Here is a 16,450-nt window from a genome sequence, read left to right as displayed (position 1 = left end):
TGTCTCCAGAATAGCAGGGCCCGTCCCCTGAAAAGCACTGTGGGGTGGCAGCTACAAATTGATGACAGTCTGTCCCCATTTGGACTTGCTGCCTGATGTAGACTCAGGCTTCTTCAGCAACCAGGGCTTCCAGTGGTCTCTTACTGGGTGATACTCTGATCAGCTCACCTTACCCTGGCAAGTCAGTTGGGTTCCTTCCAGATCTCTTGTTGGCGGAAATGGAAGATACTGGGTAGGTTAGTGCTTGGAATTGTTTTCTGATTGGTTTTCTCTTTTATAGTAAACTTGTATTTTAGATTATAATCATCTGTTTGAAAACAATTTTTGTAGCATAGGATGATATCCTAAAAATTAACAACTATAATCAGGCAGAAATTTATATGATATTTTTCCTAAGAGGGAAAATCATTATATATTTCAGAGTAAACTGGGCCCTAACTAAAAGGTGGCTCAAAGAATATTAGTTATAGAATAAATGAATACTAAGGATTTTGCTTTAACCTTTGTAATGGATGTTTAGATCTTATTTGATTTAAAAAAAATCATTTGTTTTCTTAAGCCCATGACCATAGAGATAATTTGGCTAACTGGGAAGAACCTCACCTACTTTTCAAAGCTGTCTCGTTAAACATTAGTGTTTTATCTTATTTTCAGAGCCAATTTCTGGTTCTACATAAAGTTGCATATGTATAACTTTTTTTTTTTTCCAATCAAATGTTGAATGCAAGGAAGGATTGTGAAACCACTGATGGGAATTATTTAGGGGTTTTGCAAAGCTCTTTGAACTTTGTTATTTACTGGATGGCAACAATTAACTAGCTTCATTGTAATGCACTTAAATTCAGGGTCCCACCTGATAACTGCCAATGAAGCAGATTTGCAACCCCAAACAGCACAACTGGAAGATTGTATTAACATGCCTTTGGGAATATCTGACCTGTGGTTACTAATCAATGCCATTCTCATCTTGTGGGTTTCTTGTTCTCATGGACAAGGTAAGTTGAAACGGATCTGAACACTCAGCTTCTCTCGTATATATATATCTACTTTCATGTGTGTGTATTTTTGATTGAATTGACTGGTAGAAATAGTCTGTGTTGTTAGACAGTAATAAAGAATACCTTTATGAAAAAATTACATATTCACCGAAGCGTAAAATGAAAAATATGTTTTCTATTTTCTGAGTTCTACAGTGTGAAAGGCCACTGAAGGATGATGGAGATATGTAAGTATCTTCATGAAGACTTAACTAGAAAATATGTCACAAAAAAGCTGGCTAGTAACTCCAGAATGTATCCAGAATTCTTATATATAATGCAAGGAAACTTTGGGGACATATGAACATCCTCATAATCTCATATATGATGATGGTTTTATGGATATATGTGTCAAACCACATCAAATCATACATTTTAAAATATGTATAATAATTTAAAATATTACTGTATTTCAGTTGTACCTAAACATCGTTAATGTTACCATCAATTTAATACTTTAACAAAATTAGCTATGGGTAATAGGCATATCTCTTTTAATAAAAAATAGAATATATTCTTTTTTTTAATGATTTTTTATTATATTATGTTAGTCACCATACAGTACATCCAAAAAATGGAATATGTTCTTAATCCTTAGCGTAATGCCAACAAATTTTAATTCATTTTCTGAGATCATTGGCAGATGTTGAAAATAAAAGAAAATTTAAAGTCATTTCTAATATTAAAATTATAAATTCTTCATTATAGTTTTTAAAAAACCTGTCATTTTATTTTATTCTCCCATCTTCTATTTCCAAGTTACTGTAAATGAAACCTCTAATGAGCTTTGTGATACCTCATTAAATGCCAGGTATGATTGGAATATGCATCACTGTATTATTCCTTTAATAATTTGTTACATGCTGAGTTTTATATTTTATTTAAGTCTGTATTTGGGAAATTTCCTTCATTATCAACAACAATGCACAGCAACACAACAAAGCTTCCGGTCTATTCTTGCGTTTCAATGTAAAGTACCCCAGTTCACCAATAGGGGGGGCTCTAGAGTCAGCGTACTTGCTGAGGAGCTGGTGGATGCGCCATTCGATGGTCTTTTTCTCCTAATTCCCAACTGTATGTTAAACGGTCTAGTCCCCTAGGCTGTATTAGAATTGGTATGAAAAGGATATTTCTAGACAAGAGAAATAGAGGAGAGGGAATATGCAAATATGCTAAGGTAAATATGAAACATGGACAAACCTTTACCTGATATTTCAGTTGAAAATGAATCTTCTTATAAGAACTAGTGAACTCTTTCTAAAAGGGGCTTTTTGAGCTAAATGCATTGAGCTGAATGCCCTGCACATTTATGCTGCACCTATGTTTAGATGCCAAGGGAGAAGACAACCCACATAGTAGAAGAAGTCTTCTGTATATTCAGTAGCATGGTTTTATTGTGCAATCTCTTGTCCTTGGTTGCAGTCAAGAGGCTGGGAAGGGAAGGAAAAGCACAACCACCTCTCACACAGCACTTCACTTAGAAAAGAAAAACATTTAACGAGGAGTAAATCTGCATGAGGCAAAAGTTTTCACCTTTCCTTTTATATCTGGTGTCTGGAGATTCCATTTTCTTCTGAGGATGACTATACATTTAAAGTAACATGAGCACCATCTTTTACTGGTTGGTAGGTGTTTCACAATTGCAGATTTCTTAGGACACCTAGTCTTCCATCTGATAGCAATAGAAAACCATATCTTTTTTTTAAATTAAAACTCAGAGTTTTAAATTAAAATTACACAGAGATTAGTCATCCATCCATGGTTTATGACCATTCTCATCATGTTAGTGTCATTTGTATGGCTGATTTCCAATCTTTAAAAATATGAAGTTAATAACTATTAATAATGTGTGAACTCCCTTAAACAAACTAGCCAAAATGAAAGCTAGAATCCCTGCAAAAAAAGGACCCTACAGCTGATTATTATGGTGACCTTATCCTCCCAGCACTTGGAGTAATCACCACCCAGTATGACCTGGTCATTATTTCCTTGCTATCTCTCTACACATTGTGCTTGCCTCTGTGTATATTCCTAGAAGATGTCTTTTAATTTTTTTTTTAAATCAAGATGGGATCATCTTGTATGTACACTTTGGGGCATCAGTTTTTACAAGTAATATTTATTACATTCTGAAGTATCACCTACATTTTATTTATTTATTTATTTATTTATTCATTCATTCATTCATTCATTCATTCATTATGCATGCATGCATGCTCCGTTGCCACTGTGGAGCCCAACACGGGGCTTGAAACTATAACCCTGAGATCAAGACCTGAGCTGAGATCAGGAGTTGGATGCTTAACCTACTGAGCTACCCAGGCATACCTACATTTTAATATAGTACTACAGGAGTTTATATATCATACACAAAGCAATAAACTTATAAAACCAAAAAAATATTAGTTGTTGATATAAAAGGTATTTCTCAGAAGAAAACTTACATAATGTTATTTGTCTGTTATGTTTCAATAAAGCTCAAAAAATAAATCTTAACATTAAATTATTTAAAAATAGCACAAAGGAAGCCAAAGATCATCAATAAAGTTCATTCCAAATTTTAAGCTAATATATAATATTGTTTTGTGAAGTTTCAAATCACCAAAGGTAAAAAGAACATTCTTAGAGCTCAAATAAATAATAACCACGTTATCAGGGTGCCTCAGTTAAGTGTCTGCCTTTGGTTCAGGTCCTGGCATCAAGCCTTGCACTGGGCTCCCTGTTCAGGAGGGAGCCTGCTTCTTCCTCTCCCTTTGCCTGCTGCTCCCTCTGCTTGTGCTCTCTCTGTCAAGTAAGTAAATAAAATCTCAAAACAAACAAACCATGTTATCTACAGGAAAACAGAGCTCATAAAACCTAAAAACTTCCCCAAAGTACACAATAGAAGACAATAGTAGGCATTCTAAAAGACCTAAATACATTTATATATTTTTATTTATTTATTTAAAAGATTTTATTATTTATTTATTTATTTATTTATTTATTTATTTATTTATTTATTTATTTGACAGAGAGAGAGACAGCCAGCGAGAGAGGGAACGCAAGCAGGGGGAGCGGGAGAGGAAGAAGCAGGCTCCCAGCAGAGGAGCCTGATGCGGGGCTCAATCCCAGAATGCTGGGATCACGCCCTGAGCCGAAGGCAAACGCTTAATGACTGTGCCACACAGGCCCCCCCCCAAATACATTTATATTTTATACCATTCAGGAATAGGAAGGCACAACATCCTAAAGTTATGATTTTTTAAAATAAAATATGAAATTTAAAGGTAATTCCAAATAAAAATAAACAAGGTTATTAAAAGGAACTTGATAAGCTGATTTAAAAAGGTATATGGAAGGCCAAAGACTTATACCACTCCCCTCCATAAGAGACAAAGAAAAAAGATTCAGATGAAAGGCCATGAGTAGTTTTCTATACTTAAAAATAATAGCCTACATTCTATCCTGTGACCTCTCCTGTTGAATGTGCATGTGAGCTAAGAGGAATGTGCATTCTGTTGCTATTGGATAAAATGCTCTGTGCCTGTAAATTCCATCTGGTCTAAAATGTAGTTTAAGTCCATTGTTTCCTTATTGACTTTCAATCTGGATTATTTATCCGTCATTGATAATGCACTATTAATGTTCCCTACTATTATTGCATTGAGTATATCTCCCTTCAGATTTGTTTTTAATGCTTAAAATATTTAGGTGCTACAATATTGGGTGCATATTTATTTACTACTGTATATCTTCTTAATGAGTTGACCTCATTCTTTGTTATATGATGACCTGTTTTGTTTCTTGCAGTGTTTTTTACGTAAAGTCTGTATTATCTGATGTAAGTATAGATACCCTTGCTTATTTTTGAATTTCAGTTGCATAGAATATTTTTTTCCATCGCTACATCTTGATTCTGTGTGTATTTTTAAAGTTGAAGTGGATCTCCTGTAGGCAGTATATAGTTATGCTTTTGTTGGTTTTTTTCCATTCATTCAGCCACTCCATGCCTTTTGATTAGAAAATTAATCCATTTATAGTTCAAGTAATTATTTATAGGTAAGGACTTACTAACATCATCTTATTAATTGTTTTGGGGTGTTTTGCAGTTTCTTTAATCCTTTCTTCCTCTCTTATGGTCTTTCTTTGTGAGTTGATGATTTTTCACCTTGGTATCTTTTGAATCCCTTCTCTTTATCTTTTGTATATCTACTGTAGGTTTTTGCTTTGTGGTTACCATGAGGCCTGCTTCAAACATCTTATAGATATAACACTGTTTTATGCTAATGACAATTTAGCTACTATTGTGTATAAAAAATCTACCTGTTACTTCCCCCCAGTATTATGTTTTTCATGTCACAGTTTACTTCTTTTTATTTTCTGTATTCATTAAATTATTGCAGTTATACCTATTTTTACTTCATCTTTCAGCCTTTATATTAGAATTAAGTGGTTAACACACCACCATATTAAAGTTTTAGAATACTTTGAATCTGACTGTATCTACCTTACAGTGTGTTGTTTATTTTTATGTTTTCATGTAACTGTGAAAGATACTTTGTTTTAACTTGAGAAACTGTTTTCATCATTTCTTGTAAGGCTTAAATCATTGTCCATTGGCAATAGATCCAACCTCTAGCCCCTCCCCCTACCTGGAGGGTGGGAGGATAGGACTGCAAGTTCCAACTTTAAAGAAAGGGCTGGTTGCTCTTGCAACCCGCCCCTGCGCTTGGTGTTTTCTAAAAGTTGCCTCATTAACATAACTAAAAACACCTTTATCACACTCATCACTTAGAAATTCCAAGCATTTTAAGAGCTCTGTGTCAGATGTAGGGACAAAGACTATATATTATTATAAATCACAGTATCACAACTGTTAACATTGTTGCAAGTAAATTGGGATTGTAGCATATTGGCAGCATAGTATCTCAACAGCTCTGTTTTGTTTGCTTAAGGAAATTTCCTTCTTTTTGTGTTTGCAAGAATTTTGCTTATTTTATTTTTTGACCAAGAATTTGTGTTAAACTATATTGGATTATCACTATATCTGCCTCTGTTAAGATGTTTAATCACTAATAACATTCTCTTTCCAGGCTTACGACTTTGTACTCTGCTAGTTTAGAAGGTAGGTCATAAGATACAATGCTTTCACCAGGACCAAATCAATATTTCCCTTTACTGGAAGCTGATGGTAACTCTGTTGTTATCTTGGGCCTCTCATGTCATTGAACTAACAGGCAGAGGAGTGGATTATGTACACAGGCTAGGATATTGAACTGAATTGCCAAAGGGTCATTGTTTACTGCTACATGACAAGAGCAGGGAAATTATATTTGAATGCAGAAATTTCTCTGAGGCTTCTCCTTTATACTTCTCTGTGTATCTATCAATAAAGGTTAATAGAAGACATCAACAACCTACTAAATGTAAGGTTGCTATGGACCCTGTCAATTTGGAAATGAAGTTTGGTTAACCCCATCAGGTAGAGGACCTGGACTAGTTTAGATGCTGGCTGAAGAGGAAGGAAACATAATGGGGTGTAGAAAAAAGTTTATAATATCAACAACAGCCTAATGATCAATAACTTACATGAGGACTATATGGCAGTATAGTTTCTGTTTTGATTTTTATAGATATATTTGTATATTTTTAAACTGTTTTCTCTTCCTTGACCTTATGCTTTTGTGAAAGGGAATGAATTAGCTTTTAAGGTGCAGAATACCTCTGTGGGATTGTGACTTAAATAAGGTAATAACATCACCAAATAGTAATAGAATGACTCTTGGAAGTTCTGACTCCCACTTATAGGAAGAGAACAAGGTCATCTTCATTACAGGAAGGCAGATTTGATCTTGCTATGTGGAGCTATCATTACTGTTATTGTGATGGACAGTGGTGGGCTACATTGATTATTTCATTGACGACATCAGGCACCACACCCAAACTTCTAAAAAGTGCTATGTACTGTTAAGATTTAGAGCATATAAACCACATTTCCCATTGTTCTTTGTTTGTTTTCATTGAGTTTTGCCTATAGAAGCAGTAGTAGGAAATCAGAAACAAGATCATTCTGGCTCTACTGGTGTGGCAGTTCCCAACAGTAGTCAGGAACAGATGTATTCAAGTGGAGGTTGGGTGATCCAGAGGAAATACCATTTTTGGAAGTCCTGCAGTTTGTTGCTGTTCTTCACTAGACCCAACAACAGAGCAATAGGTGTAAGCTTTAGGTGCCATCTTGAAAGCAATAGAATCATTTACTTTTTTATATTATTGCTCTTTATGTTTTCCAGCTCTTTCACCCTCCCATTTGGTCTTGCAGACTTTTCTACATCTTTGCAACTAATTTCCTATATTTAATTCTCACTGGTAGAAATAGCTAGATTGGTGTGTTCTCTGACTGAACGTGACTAACACAGTAAGTGATAACAGAAAAGACATATTCATTGTATGTGAAGTTTAAGATGTGGGGAAAGCCAAATGGAAGTAAGGTTTCTACATTTTACTTGCAGTGGTAATGTGCCAATACCAGGAGGGAGTGATACGCTGTATATGTCTATATTAATACTTATACTACTGCTACTAAAACTATACAAAGAAGCATAGTCAACAATATAGATATATCAAAATTGTTTTAAAATGTTGAAGAAACCCACGGGGAAGGCAAGAAAAGGAAACAGGAATGAGAAACAGAGGAAACACACACACACCAAATAATAACATGGCTGACATAGGCTTTAATATAACAATAATTACTTTAAATGTAAATGGTATAAATACTTAAATTAAAAGTCTGACAGGGGCACTTGGATGGCTCAGTTAGTTGAGCCACTGACTTTTGGTTTTGGCTCAGGTCATAATCTCAGGGTACTGGGACTGAGGTCTGTGTTGGCGCTCTGTGTTCAGCTGGGGAATCTGTGGATTGTCTCTCTCCCTTTCCCTCTGCCCCTCCCTTTGCTCATGTACTCTCTCTCTCTCTAAAATCAATCAGTCAATCGTTAACAAAAATAAAGGACTGACAATGGCAGAGTGGACACATAAGTAAGACCCAAATATAGGCCATCTACAAAAATTTCACTTCAAACTTGAAAATATAGTTTGACTCTAAGTAAAAGGTTAGAAAAAAGTCCCTTGATTTCTTTGATATATTTCATTCAAAGCACTGGCGGCTGGTCTCTCAGCTGCTCACTGCTCCCCACCTGCACAGGTCATGGATCAGCACTCTGGATGCAGCAAGAGAGAAATGGGCAGCATCTCACACAGCTGGGAAGCCTTGTGCTCATTCACACACCATCACTTTCACCTGTGGGAGAAATGTGCCAAGAAGCCCTCTCTTGGCACTGGGCTATGCCACCTTGTTGGAGAGAGATCAATGGTAAAGCCAAATTGACCCTCTTCAAAGCAACCAATTTTGGATCTTTTGCTGCAACCATGTGCTGGAGTGTCTCTGCTGAACTGGACTTCTACAAAGGCTCTCTTGTCCACGGGTAATTGTTTAAATTAGTGTTCTCCAGGGGCTACTAGACTGTGAGAGAAGCTGGTGCTGGTTCATGGGCTGCTTCAGGGTCTATAGCAGGGCCAAGGTCTGTGTACCTATTACTATATACATGGGTGGGTGAGACTCCTCCCAGGTCCCTTGGCTTTTGGTGCTAGTTACAGGGTCAAAGCCAAATAGGACTGTATTCCAGTCCTCAGGATTATGGAGCTGTTTCTGTGTTTCTAGCCAGGACCACAGTTGGCAAGTAAGCCGCCTAGGTGCAGGCCTGTCTTCTTAAAACAACTCTCCTTGTTCTTAGACTGCAGCAGGTTTTCACAATCTCCTACCTGGATCCCACATCTCCCACAAAGGCACTGTTGTCTGTAAATAGGTGCCAACTTGTTGGGGGGTGGATACTGTGAGGCATGTGTCATCCACCATCTTGCTGATGTTACTCATTCCTTGTGCTATTGATGCTGGCAGTTTGGGTCTGGGGACCCAGAGGGAATTCCACAGTACCAGCCAAAATCCTTGGCTTTGTGTAGGAGGGAAGTCAAACATGAGCTAGCAGGAGGTGAAAGCAGAGTTTACGGAAGATAGAGAGCAGATACAGTGTCTGGGAGATTAGAAACAAAGGAACTTGAGTCTTGAGACCTCTGTTCGAGGTCTGGGTTTTTTTATTGAGGATGGTGGCCTGGTGTACATGTCTTCTCAGACATCCATGAACTGGTTAGAACCAAGATGAGAGCCCAGGTGTTATTCCTTGGAGTCGGGAGGCCTTGGCATCAAGATGTCTAGCACTAGTGGTCTCAAATACATATATGATAGCTTCATCAGGTCATTCTCATCTGGTCTTTCCTTAGATGTTATCTATTCTAGAGAAATCATTAATTTCTCGTCCCTTACAAGGAGGACATATGCTATTTACATTACAACGCATGTGTAAAGTGGGGTTGGGGTGCAGGACCTAGCAGGAATAGAAGCAGGAAAAGGAATAAAAAGCAGATTTTTATGGAGTCCTTCAGTTTCCCTGTCTCACTATTTTTGTTTTTATTTCTTAATATTTTCAGTTCTTTCTCTCTGGAGTTTCTTGTTATTTGGCTTGATTTTCTTTGAAACATAGCATTTTTCTCATAATTCCATATATTTTCATGTTTTATTTTTTATTTAGACGGAATGTTTTGGCTTTTTTTCTTCTAGTTAATCACAAGTTTTTTGACAACTATATGTTTAGTTTCCAAATGCCCATTTAAAAAATCATCTTCATGCAGGTATGAATTATATTCCATAAAATTCACACATATTAGTGTGTAGGCCAGTGATTTGACAAATGCATACCTCTGTGTAACCACAAACCCAGTTAAGCTAGAGACAATTTTCATCTTCTGAACCAGTTCTGTTCTTCTCTTGCCATTCAGTCTCCCCTAATAACACCACACCAGGCAACCAATATTCTTTTGGTTGGTATAGATTAGTGTTTCCTTTCCACAGTTGCGTATCAGTGGCTTTATAGAAATGGATTCTTAAATCTGGCTGCTTTATTTTAGCATAATGTCTGTGACATTCTTCTGTGTTGTTTCTTGCATCAGTAGCTCATTTCTTTCCATCATGGACTTGTGTAGCATTATATGGATTTAAAATTTGTTTATCCATTCCAATATTGATGGACTTTTGGAGGGTTTCCAGGTTTTGGCAATTATTTTTTCCAGGTTTTGGCAATTATGATTGAGCTATTTGTGAACATTTGAATTCAAGTCTTTGAACGACCATGTATTTACCTAAGTGGTAAATACCTAAAGGAAAAATGGATAAATACCTAAAAGGAAAATTGCTGGGTTATGTGCATGATTAAATCTGTAAGAAACTGCCATGCTGAATTTCAGGTTACTTAGCGTTTTACATTCCCACCAGCAATATATGAGAATTCCAGTTGATTCTCATCTTTATTAACATGCAGGATGGTCCTGTTTTAAATTTTAACCACTAGGATATACATGTTGTGCTATATCATTTTGCTTTAATTTTACTTTGCTGGTTGACTAATGATGGTGAACACCTTTCCATCTGCTTATTGGTCATTGTTATCTCTTCTTTTGTGAAACTTAATTTTTTCCCAAATTTAAGTATAATTCAGTTGTAATAGACACTTTGATATTTGGGAAACAATTCCTTTATCAAATACGTGATTTGCAAATATTTTCTCACATTTTGTGTCATATCTTTTGAGTTTCTAACAGTTTATTTCCAGGAACATATGCCTTCACTTTTGATGAAATCCAAATTGACCAATTTTTTAATCATTGTACTCTAGGACATTTTTTTCCAACTTTAAAGTTGCAAAGATTTGTCATACTTTTTTTTTTTTCTGTAAAGTTTATATATGTACTTTTACATTCATGTCTGTGATTGATTTCCAGGTGTTTTGTGTATGGATAGGTTTCGTCTCTTTTTCTCATAAGGATTTTCAGTTGTTTAGCACAATTTGTTGGAAATAGTATCCTTTTACTCACTGGGTAACCTGTCATATTTGTCAGAAACCCACTGAATATAGGTGTGTATGTGTTTTTGTCTATATCTGGACTTTTTATTCTTTCCCACTAGTTTAAATATTTATCCTTATATCATTATGTCCTGCCTTGATTAATGTGAGTCCTGCAATTTGTTCTTAATTGTGGAAGGTAGAACATTGGTCTCCCCAGAGATGTCCATGTCTAATTCCTGGTTCCTGTGAATATGGTATCTTAGATGGACAAAGGAAATTTTCAGATATTATTAATGTTAAAGGCATTGAAATAGAGAGGTTATTCTTGATTTTCTAAATGGGCTCAGGGTAATACCACATGAAAAAGGGGGATGGGACGGAGAGAGAGAAAGAGAGAGAGAGACTGACAGAAAGAGGGATACATGAGGTTGAAGAAGGATCAGAGAGAGACAGTTGCTGGCTTTGAAGACAAAGAAAGACACCATGAACCAAGAAATGCAAGAAGCTTCTAGAAGCCAGAAAAGACAAGTAAACAGATTCTCCCTTGGAACCTCAGGAAAGGAACACAGCCCTGTAACACCTTGATTTGGTCCAGTGATATGTCTGTCAGATTTTGAACTGACACAATTTTAAGAAGTAAATTAGTATTGTTTAAGCCTGTAAGTATGTGGATTTTTTTTTTTGTAGCTGCAGTAAAAAATCCATACATTAATTTTTAGTGTTTTTTGGCTTTTCTAGCTGTTTTCCATTTTCTTTGAGTTTTAGTATTATTAATTTCTACAGAAAGCCTACTAGGATTTTCACTGGAATTCAGTGAATCTGTGTATCACTTTAGGGATAGTGGACTGTAAAAAATTTTTTTTCTCCATTTTGAGAACTTGGTCTGGCTCTCCATTTATTTAGGCCTCCTTTAATTTTTCTCAGGAAGGTTATATAATTTTCAGACTATAAGTCACGTACACATTTTGTTAAATCTTCCCTTTTGTGGCACAAGTTTTTTCTTTTAGTACTGTTATAAATGAAATTTCAAGTTTTGATTTTCCGCTTCCCATTACTACTGTATAGAAATACAATTTCATTTAATATATTGACCTTTTATCATGATCTTGCTTAATGTACTATTAGTTTGGTAATATTTTTGTAGGTTCTATAGGTTATTACATCAATTATAGAGTATCTGATGATTAAGAAGATTAACAGGACTCCACAGCATAGATTTACATCAGGCTTTGTAAAGATTAAGGACACAGCCCAAAAGGAAAAAGAAACAAAGGCAATCGTAGGGAGGCTTGAACCCTTACAGGCACAGCTATCCAGTATCATGTCTCAGGATGTTCTTCATCCGTCGGTTCCAAACCACCAAGATATGCGCAAGGTATCTCATTTTCAGGCAGGCTAATGCACAAATTTACAAAGAGGTCTCATAGCATTATATTTACACTCTTAAAACTAGTCTGTGTAACCAGTTAAAACAGGTGTAAACCACAACTCTATATTCCTCCAAAATGTAGACAAGCTTGTACAGGGTGTCTCCAAGGGAGTTTCACACTTAAACAGCAAATTATAAATCACTAGGTACCATATCCCATGCTTATCTTGGCCTGGGTTTGGCACTAGAATTCTAGGCATGCCTGAAGAGAACCATAGCGAGGTTTCATTCCACCCGTAAAATAATCCTATCCTTACGCAGTTCGTCTTCCTGATCCTTGGTCAAGCTTTCTTAAGTACAAATTGCTCATGAGTATTCTTTTTTTCCGTGCATTTTAGATAACATTTATAGAATAGAAAAAGCAAAAAATCAAGCACTAATGGTACATAGGTATTGCTTTCAAGAAACATTTGAGTTTTAACAAATATTCCAGCATAAACATGTTTCTGATTTTGACAACTCTCCTACCTCCTTCCAGAACTCAAATTTGAACTTTGTGAAAGATACTAGTAGAGTGATTTGATTTAATTGTAATTAATTTTCCATTTCAACCTTTCTTATTATGGAAGAGAAAATGCCTTACATAATAAACACATCGATCTTTATTTTAATTACCCATTTTTCTCTGGTATATATATTGTAACTGCTAAGAAGTCTGGGATCTTAATTCACAAAATGCTATTCTGGTTTCCTAGAAAAAAGTACTATAAACTGTAATGGCCTCTTTTATTACTAGCATGCTATGAATGCGTAAGTATAATTGAATTGAGAAAAATGTTCCTAACATAAATTTCCAGAGGGTTTTCATGACAAGAAAAGGCTGTTAGAAACATTGTCTTCACTTCTGGTAACTCTTTGAAGACAACAATTTACCACGGTCTTTTAAGATTAATTTTACGTAGTGTTCAATCCATTAGCACATACTAATTGATCAAGCTGTTTGCTCTAGGGATGGGATTTACTAAGTTAGGTTGTTCGTGAACTAACATTATAAATAAAATCTTCAATTCTGTTATGAATTAGACTCTTGTGATATGCCGGTATTTGTGAATGCCAGACTCAAGAGTGGTGGCACAAGGTTTCAGCTCAACGACCAGCTGGAGTTTGAATGCCACGATGGATTTGAAAGCAGACTTGGACACACGACAGGCTCCATAGTCTGTGGTAACAGTGGTTGGTCTGATACACCCACATGTTACAGTAAGTACCCTTTTCTCAGGTATTCTTCTTTTTTAGGATAAAAAAAATCTGTAATTGTTGAATGACCCTGTTGTGCACCTGAAACTAATATACCATTGATAACTCTACTTCAATTAAAAAAAACAACAACACTTTTTGTCTTCAACTAGCAGTTATCAGTTACATGGAAATAAGGTTTGTAAAAGGAAAACTGAGTTAAAAAACGCTATGTGTTCCTTTAAAAAAATTTTTTTTGAATTATCTGGAGATAATTGTGTCTTAAGGCACAATAATTAAATTCAAGGTGACTCCTTCTGATTTAATGTCAAGTGGGAAGAGAAGGTGTTCTGAAGCCCAAAGAGAATACTCTATCCTTAACATAGTATGTTAATGTAATGTTTCTGATTGGTCATATACATCACAGGTTTGTGATTTAAGTATAATTATTTTTGTTTTACTAAATGAAAGCTTTTAAATTTTAAACTTCGCTCTCCTTAGTAACATTTTAGTTTCTTACAACTTCCTCAGCTATTTGCTCTCAAGTTTCTGCTTGACCCGTCCCACCTTGAGAGTTAATTTTTGCAGGTCCCAAGAAGAGCTCTTTATTTTCTGACTTTGACAAGTTCTGTGGACTGTTGCATGAATCTCTTTTGTGTTTGCCAAGCAGCTGTCCAGAATTAGAAAGAGAGCTTGAATGTGCGGGAAAATGAGTGGATGTAGAGTGTGCAAAGCTTTGACAACAAAATAGTATTTGGGAGATATCTCTGTAAGTGGATTCCAGTCAAGGTGTGGGAGAATTTTATGAGCTGAGGCTAGATAGGAAGCGAAAGAAGGATTACTTAGGTTATATCAGGGCATCTCAGCATTTAGATTAATTTTATCATTGATAAAAAGCTATAAATGAGAAAACAGTGTGGAGGTCCCTTAAAAAGTTAAAAATTGAGCTACCCTATGATCCAGCCATTGCACTACTGGGTATCTACCCCAAAGATACAGACCTAGTGAAGAGAAGGGCCATATGCACCCCAATGTTTATAGCAGCATTGTCCACAATAGCTAAATCGTGGAAGGAGCCGAGATGCCCTTCAACAGATGACTGGATTAAGAAGATGTGGTCCATATATACAATGGAATATTACTCAGCTATCAAAACGAATGAGTTCTCAACATTTGCTGCAACACGGACGGCACTGGAGGAGATAATGCTAAGTGAAATAACTCAAGCAGAGAAAGACAATTATCATACGATTTCTCTCATCTATGGAACATAAGAACTAGGAAGATCGGTAGGAGAAGAAAGGGATAAAGAAAGGGGGGGTAATCAGAAAGAGGAATGAAGCATGAGAGACTATGGACTCTGAAAAACGAACTGAGGGCTTCAGAGGGGAGAGGGGTGGGGGAATGGGATAGGCTGGTGATGGGTAGTAAGGAGGGCACGTATTGCATGATGCAATGGGTGTTGTACGCAACTAATGAATCATCAAACTTTACATCAAAAACCAGGGATGTACTGTATGGTGACTAACATAATATAATAAAAATATTATTATATTTAAAAAAAGCTATAAATGAGTGTTTAAGAAAAGGAATGATGTAATTTGATTTGAATTTCTGAAAGTTGTTTTATTCCCCCCCCCGTGCCTTGTATACTATTCTTGTGGTAGGCAACAAAATATTCAGGAGTCCTTGTAGGGTGAGAAAGGTGGGGATCACGTAGGGTGATGACTGAGTGGATACAGAACAGAGGACAGATTTGGGATATATTTGGTGGTAGAAAGCACAGAAAATATTACTAAATGTTGGGTGTGAGAAAGAGTATGAAGTCAAGGATTCATGTTTTATTTGATTTTTATTTTTAAGTAACCAGGTAAATGCCAGTGGTTTTCTGTGAAACGATGCTGGCAGGAGAGAGAGCACTTTGGAGGAATATCACAAGTTCTGATTTGGACACACAATGGCTGAGATGCCACAGACAATAAAACTTGGATATGTAAACTACAGAGTTGGATAGATGGGTCTAGCCAGGACATATACATTTGGGATTATCCCCATATGAATGATGATATCAAATTGGGAAAGAATATAGAATGACAAGAACAGAGAGCTCAGGACTGAGCCCAGAAGCATTCTAACATTTAGGTGTCAGACAGAAGAGGAATAGGGGTAGCAAAGTAGACAGAAAAAATGGAGGATGTGGAAATTGGGAGGAAAAAAATGTAGTAATGAATGTTGTCATAGAAATGGAGAGAAGAAAGTGACTAAAGGGAGAGAAAATATGCCAGAATGATTAAAGTGAAACCTGTGGGTCAGCCTGGATGGGCTCTCATTCTAATTCCACTACTTACTAAGTATGTATTTTAGGGCAATGTATCAAGCCTAGTTGAAGCTTTGTTGGCTCCTCTTTATCCGTAAAAGGCTTTAAAATGTATGCTTGTCCTAATGTTTCAATAGGTTGCTTTGGTTGTAGACTAAATAAGTTGATACATCTGTCGAGAAGACTGAAAATATGACAGATTTGACTACTTGGAGGCCAGCAATAACTGTAACAGAAATAGTTTTGGAAGGAATACATGGTGCAGAACCTAAATAGAGTTTACTGAAGAAAAATGATCAGTAAGAACTTCAGTACAGCGTGTGGTCCTAACTCTTTCAAGACGTTTGTGTGAATATGGTGAATAGGAATGTAGAATATTGCTAGAGGAAATCATACACCAAAGGGAAGATTCTTTTTTTTTTTTTTTAAAGATGGAGGACATTAGAGCCAAGTGAATGCTAAATAGGATATAATAGAGACTGAATACTCGAGGTAGACATTTCCCTGTGGGGGTGGGAGGGAAAGGGAACTGAAGCTCTGCGGAAGCACGAGGTTT

General features: G+C 36.1%; 1 protein-coding gene across 2 annotated transcripts in view; it reads left to right on the top strand.

Annotated features, from left to right (window-relative positions):
* The first annotated feature begins 850 nt into the window (after positions 1–850).
* The window catches only part of LOC123801434 (complement factor H-like), a 38,056-nt gene continuing 22,456 nt past the window's right edge, over positions 851–16,450 (top strand). Inside the window, exons 1-4 of one of the 2 annotated variants that reach the window (XM_087858530.1) lie at positions 851–995; positions 4,827–4,857; positions 6,110–6,141; positions 13,425–13,601. In XM_087858530.1, coding sequence (XP_087714656.1) covers positions 4,856–4,857; positions 6,110–6,141; positions 13,425–13,601 — 211 coding nt within the window. In that variant the 5' untranslated portion in view covers positions 851–995; positions 4,827–4,855. The remainder of the gene's footprint in view (positions 996–4,826; positions 4,858–6,109; positions 6,142–13,424; positions 13,602–16,450) is intronic. The other variant, XM_045811449.2, reaches the window with a different exon arrangement.

This window comes from Ursus americanus, chromosome 2 (genome assembly GCF_024610735.1).
Source record: "Ursus americanus isolate L20-20 chromosome 2, mUrsAme1.1.p, whole genome shotgun sequence".
Classification (NCBI taxonomy): Eukaryota; Metazoa; Chordata; class Mammalia; order Carnivora; family Ursidae; genus Ursus; species Ursus americanus.
This window is presented reverse-complemented; position numbering and strand designations above follow the sequence as displayed.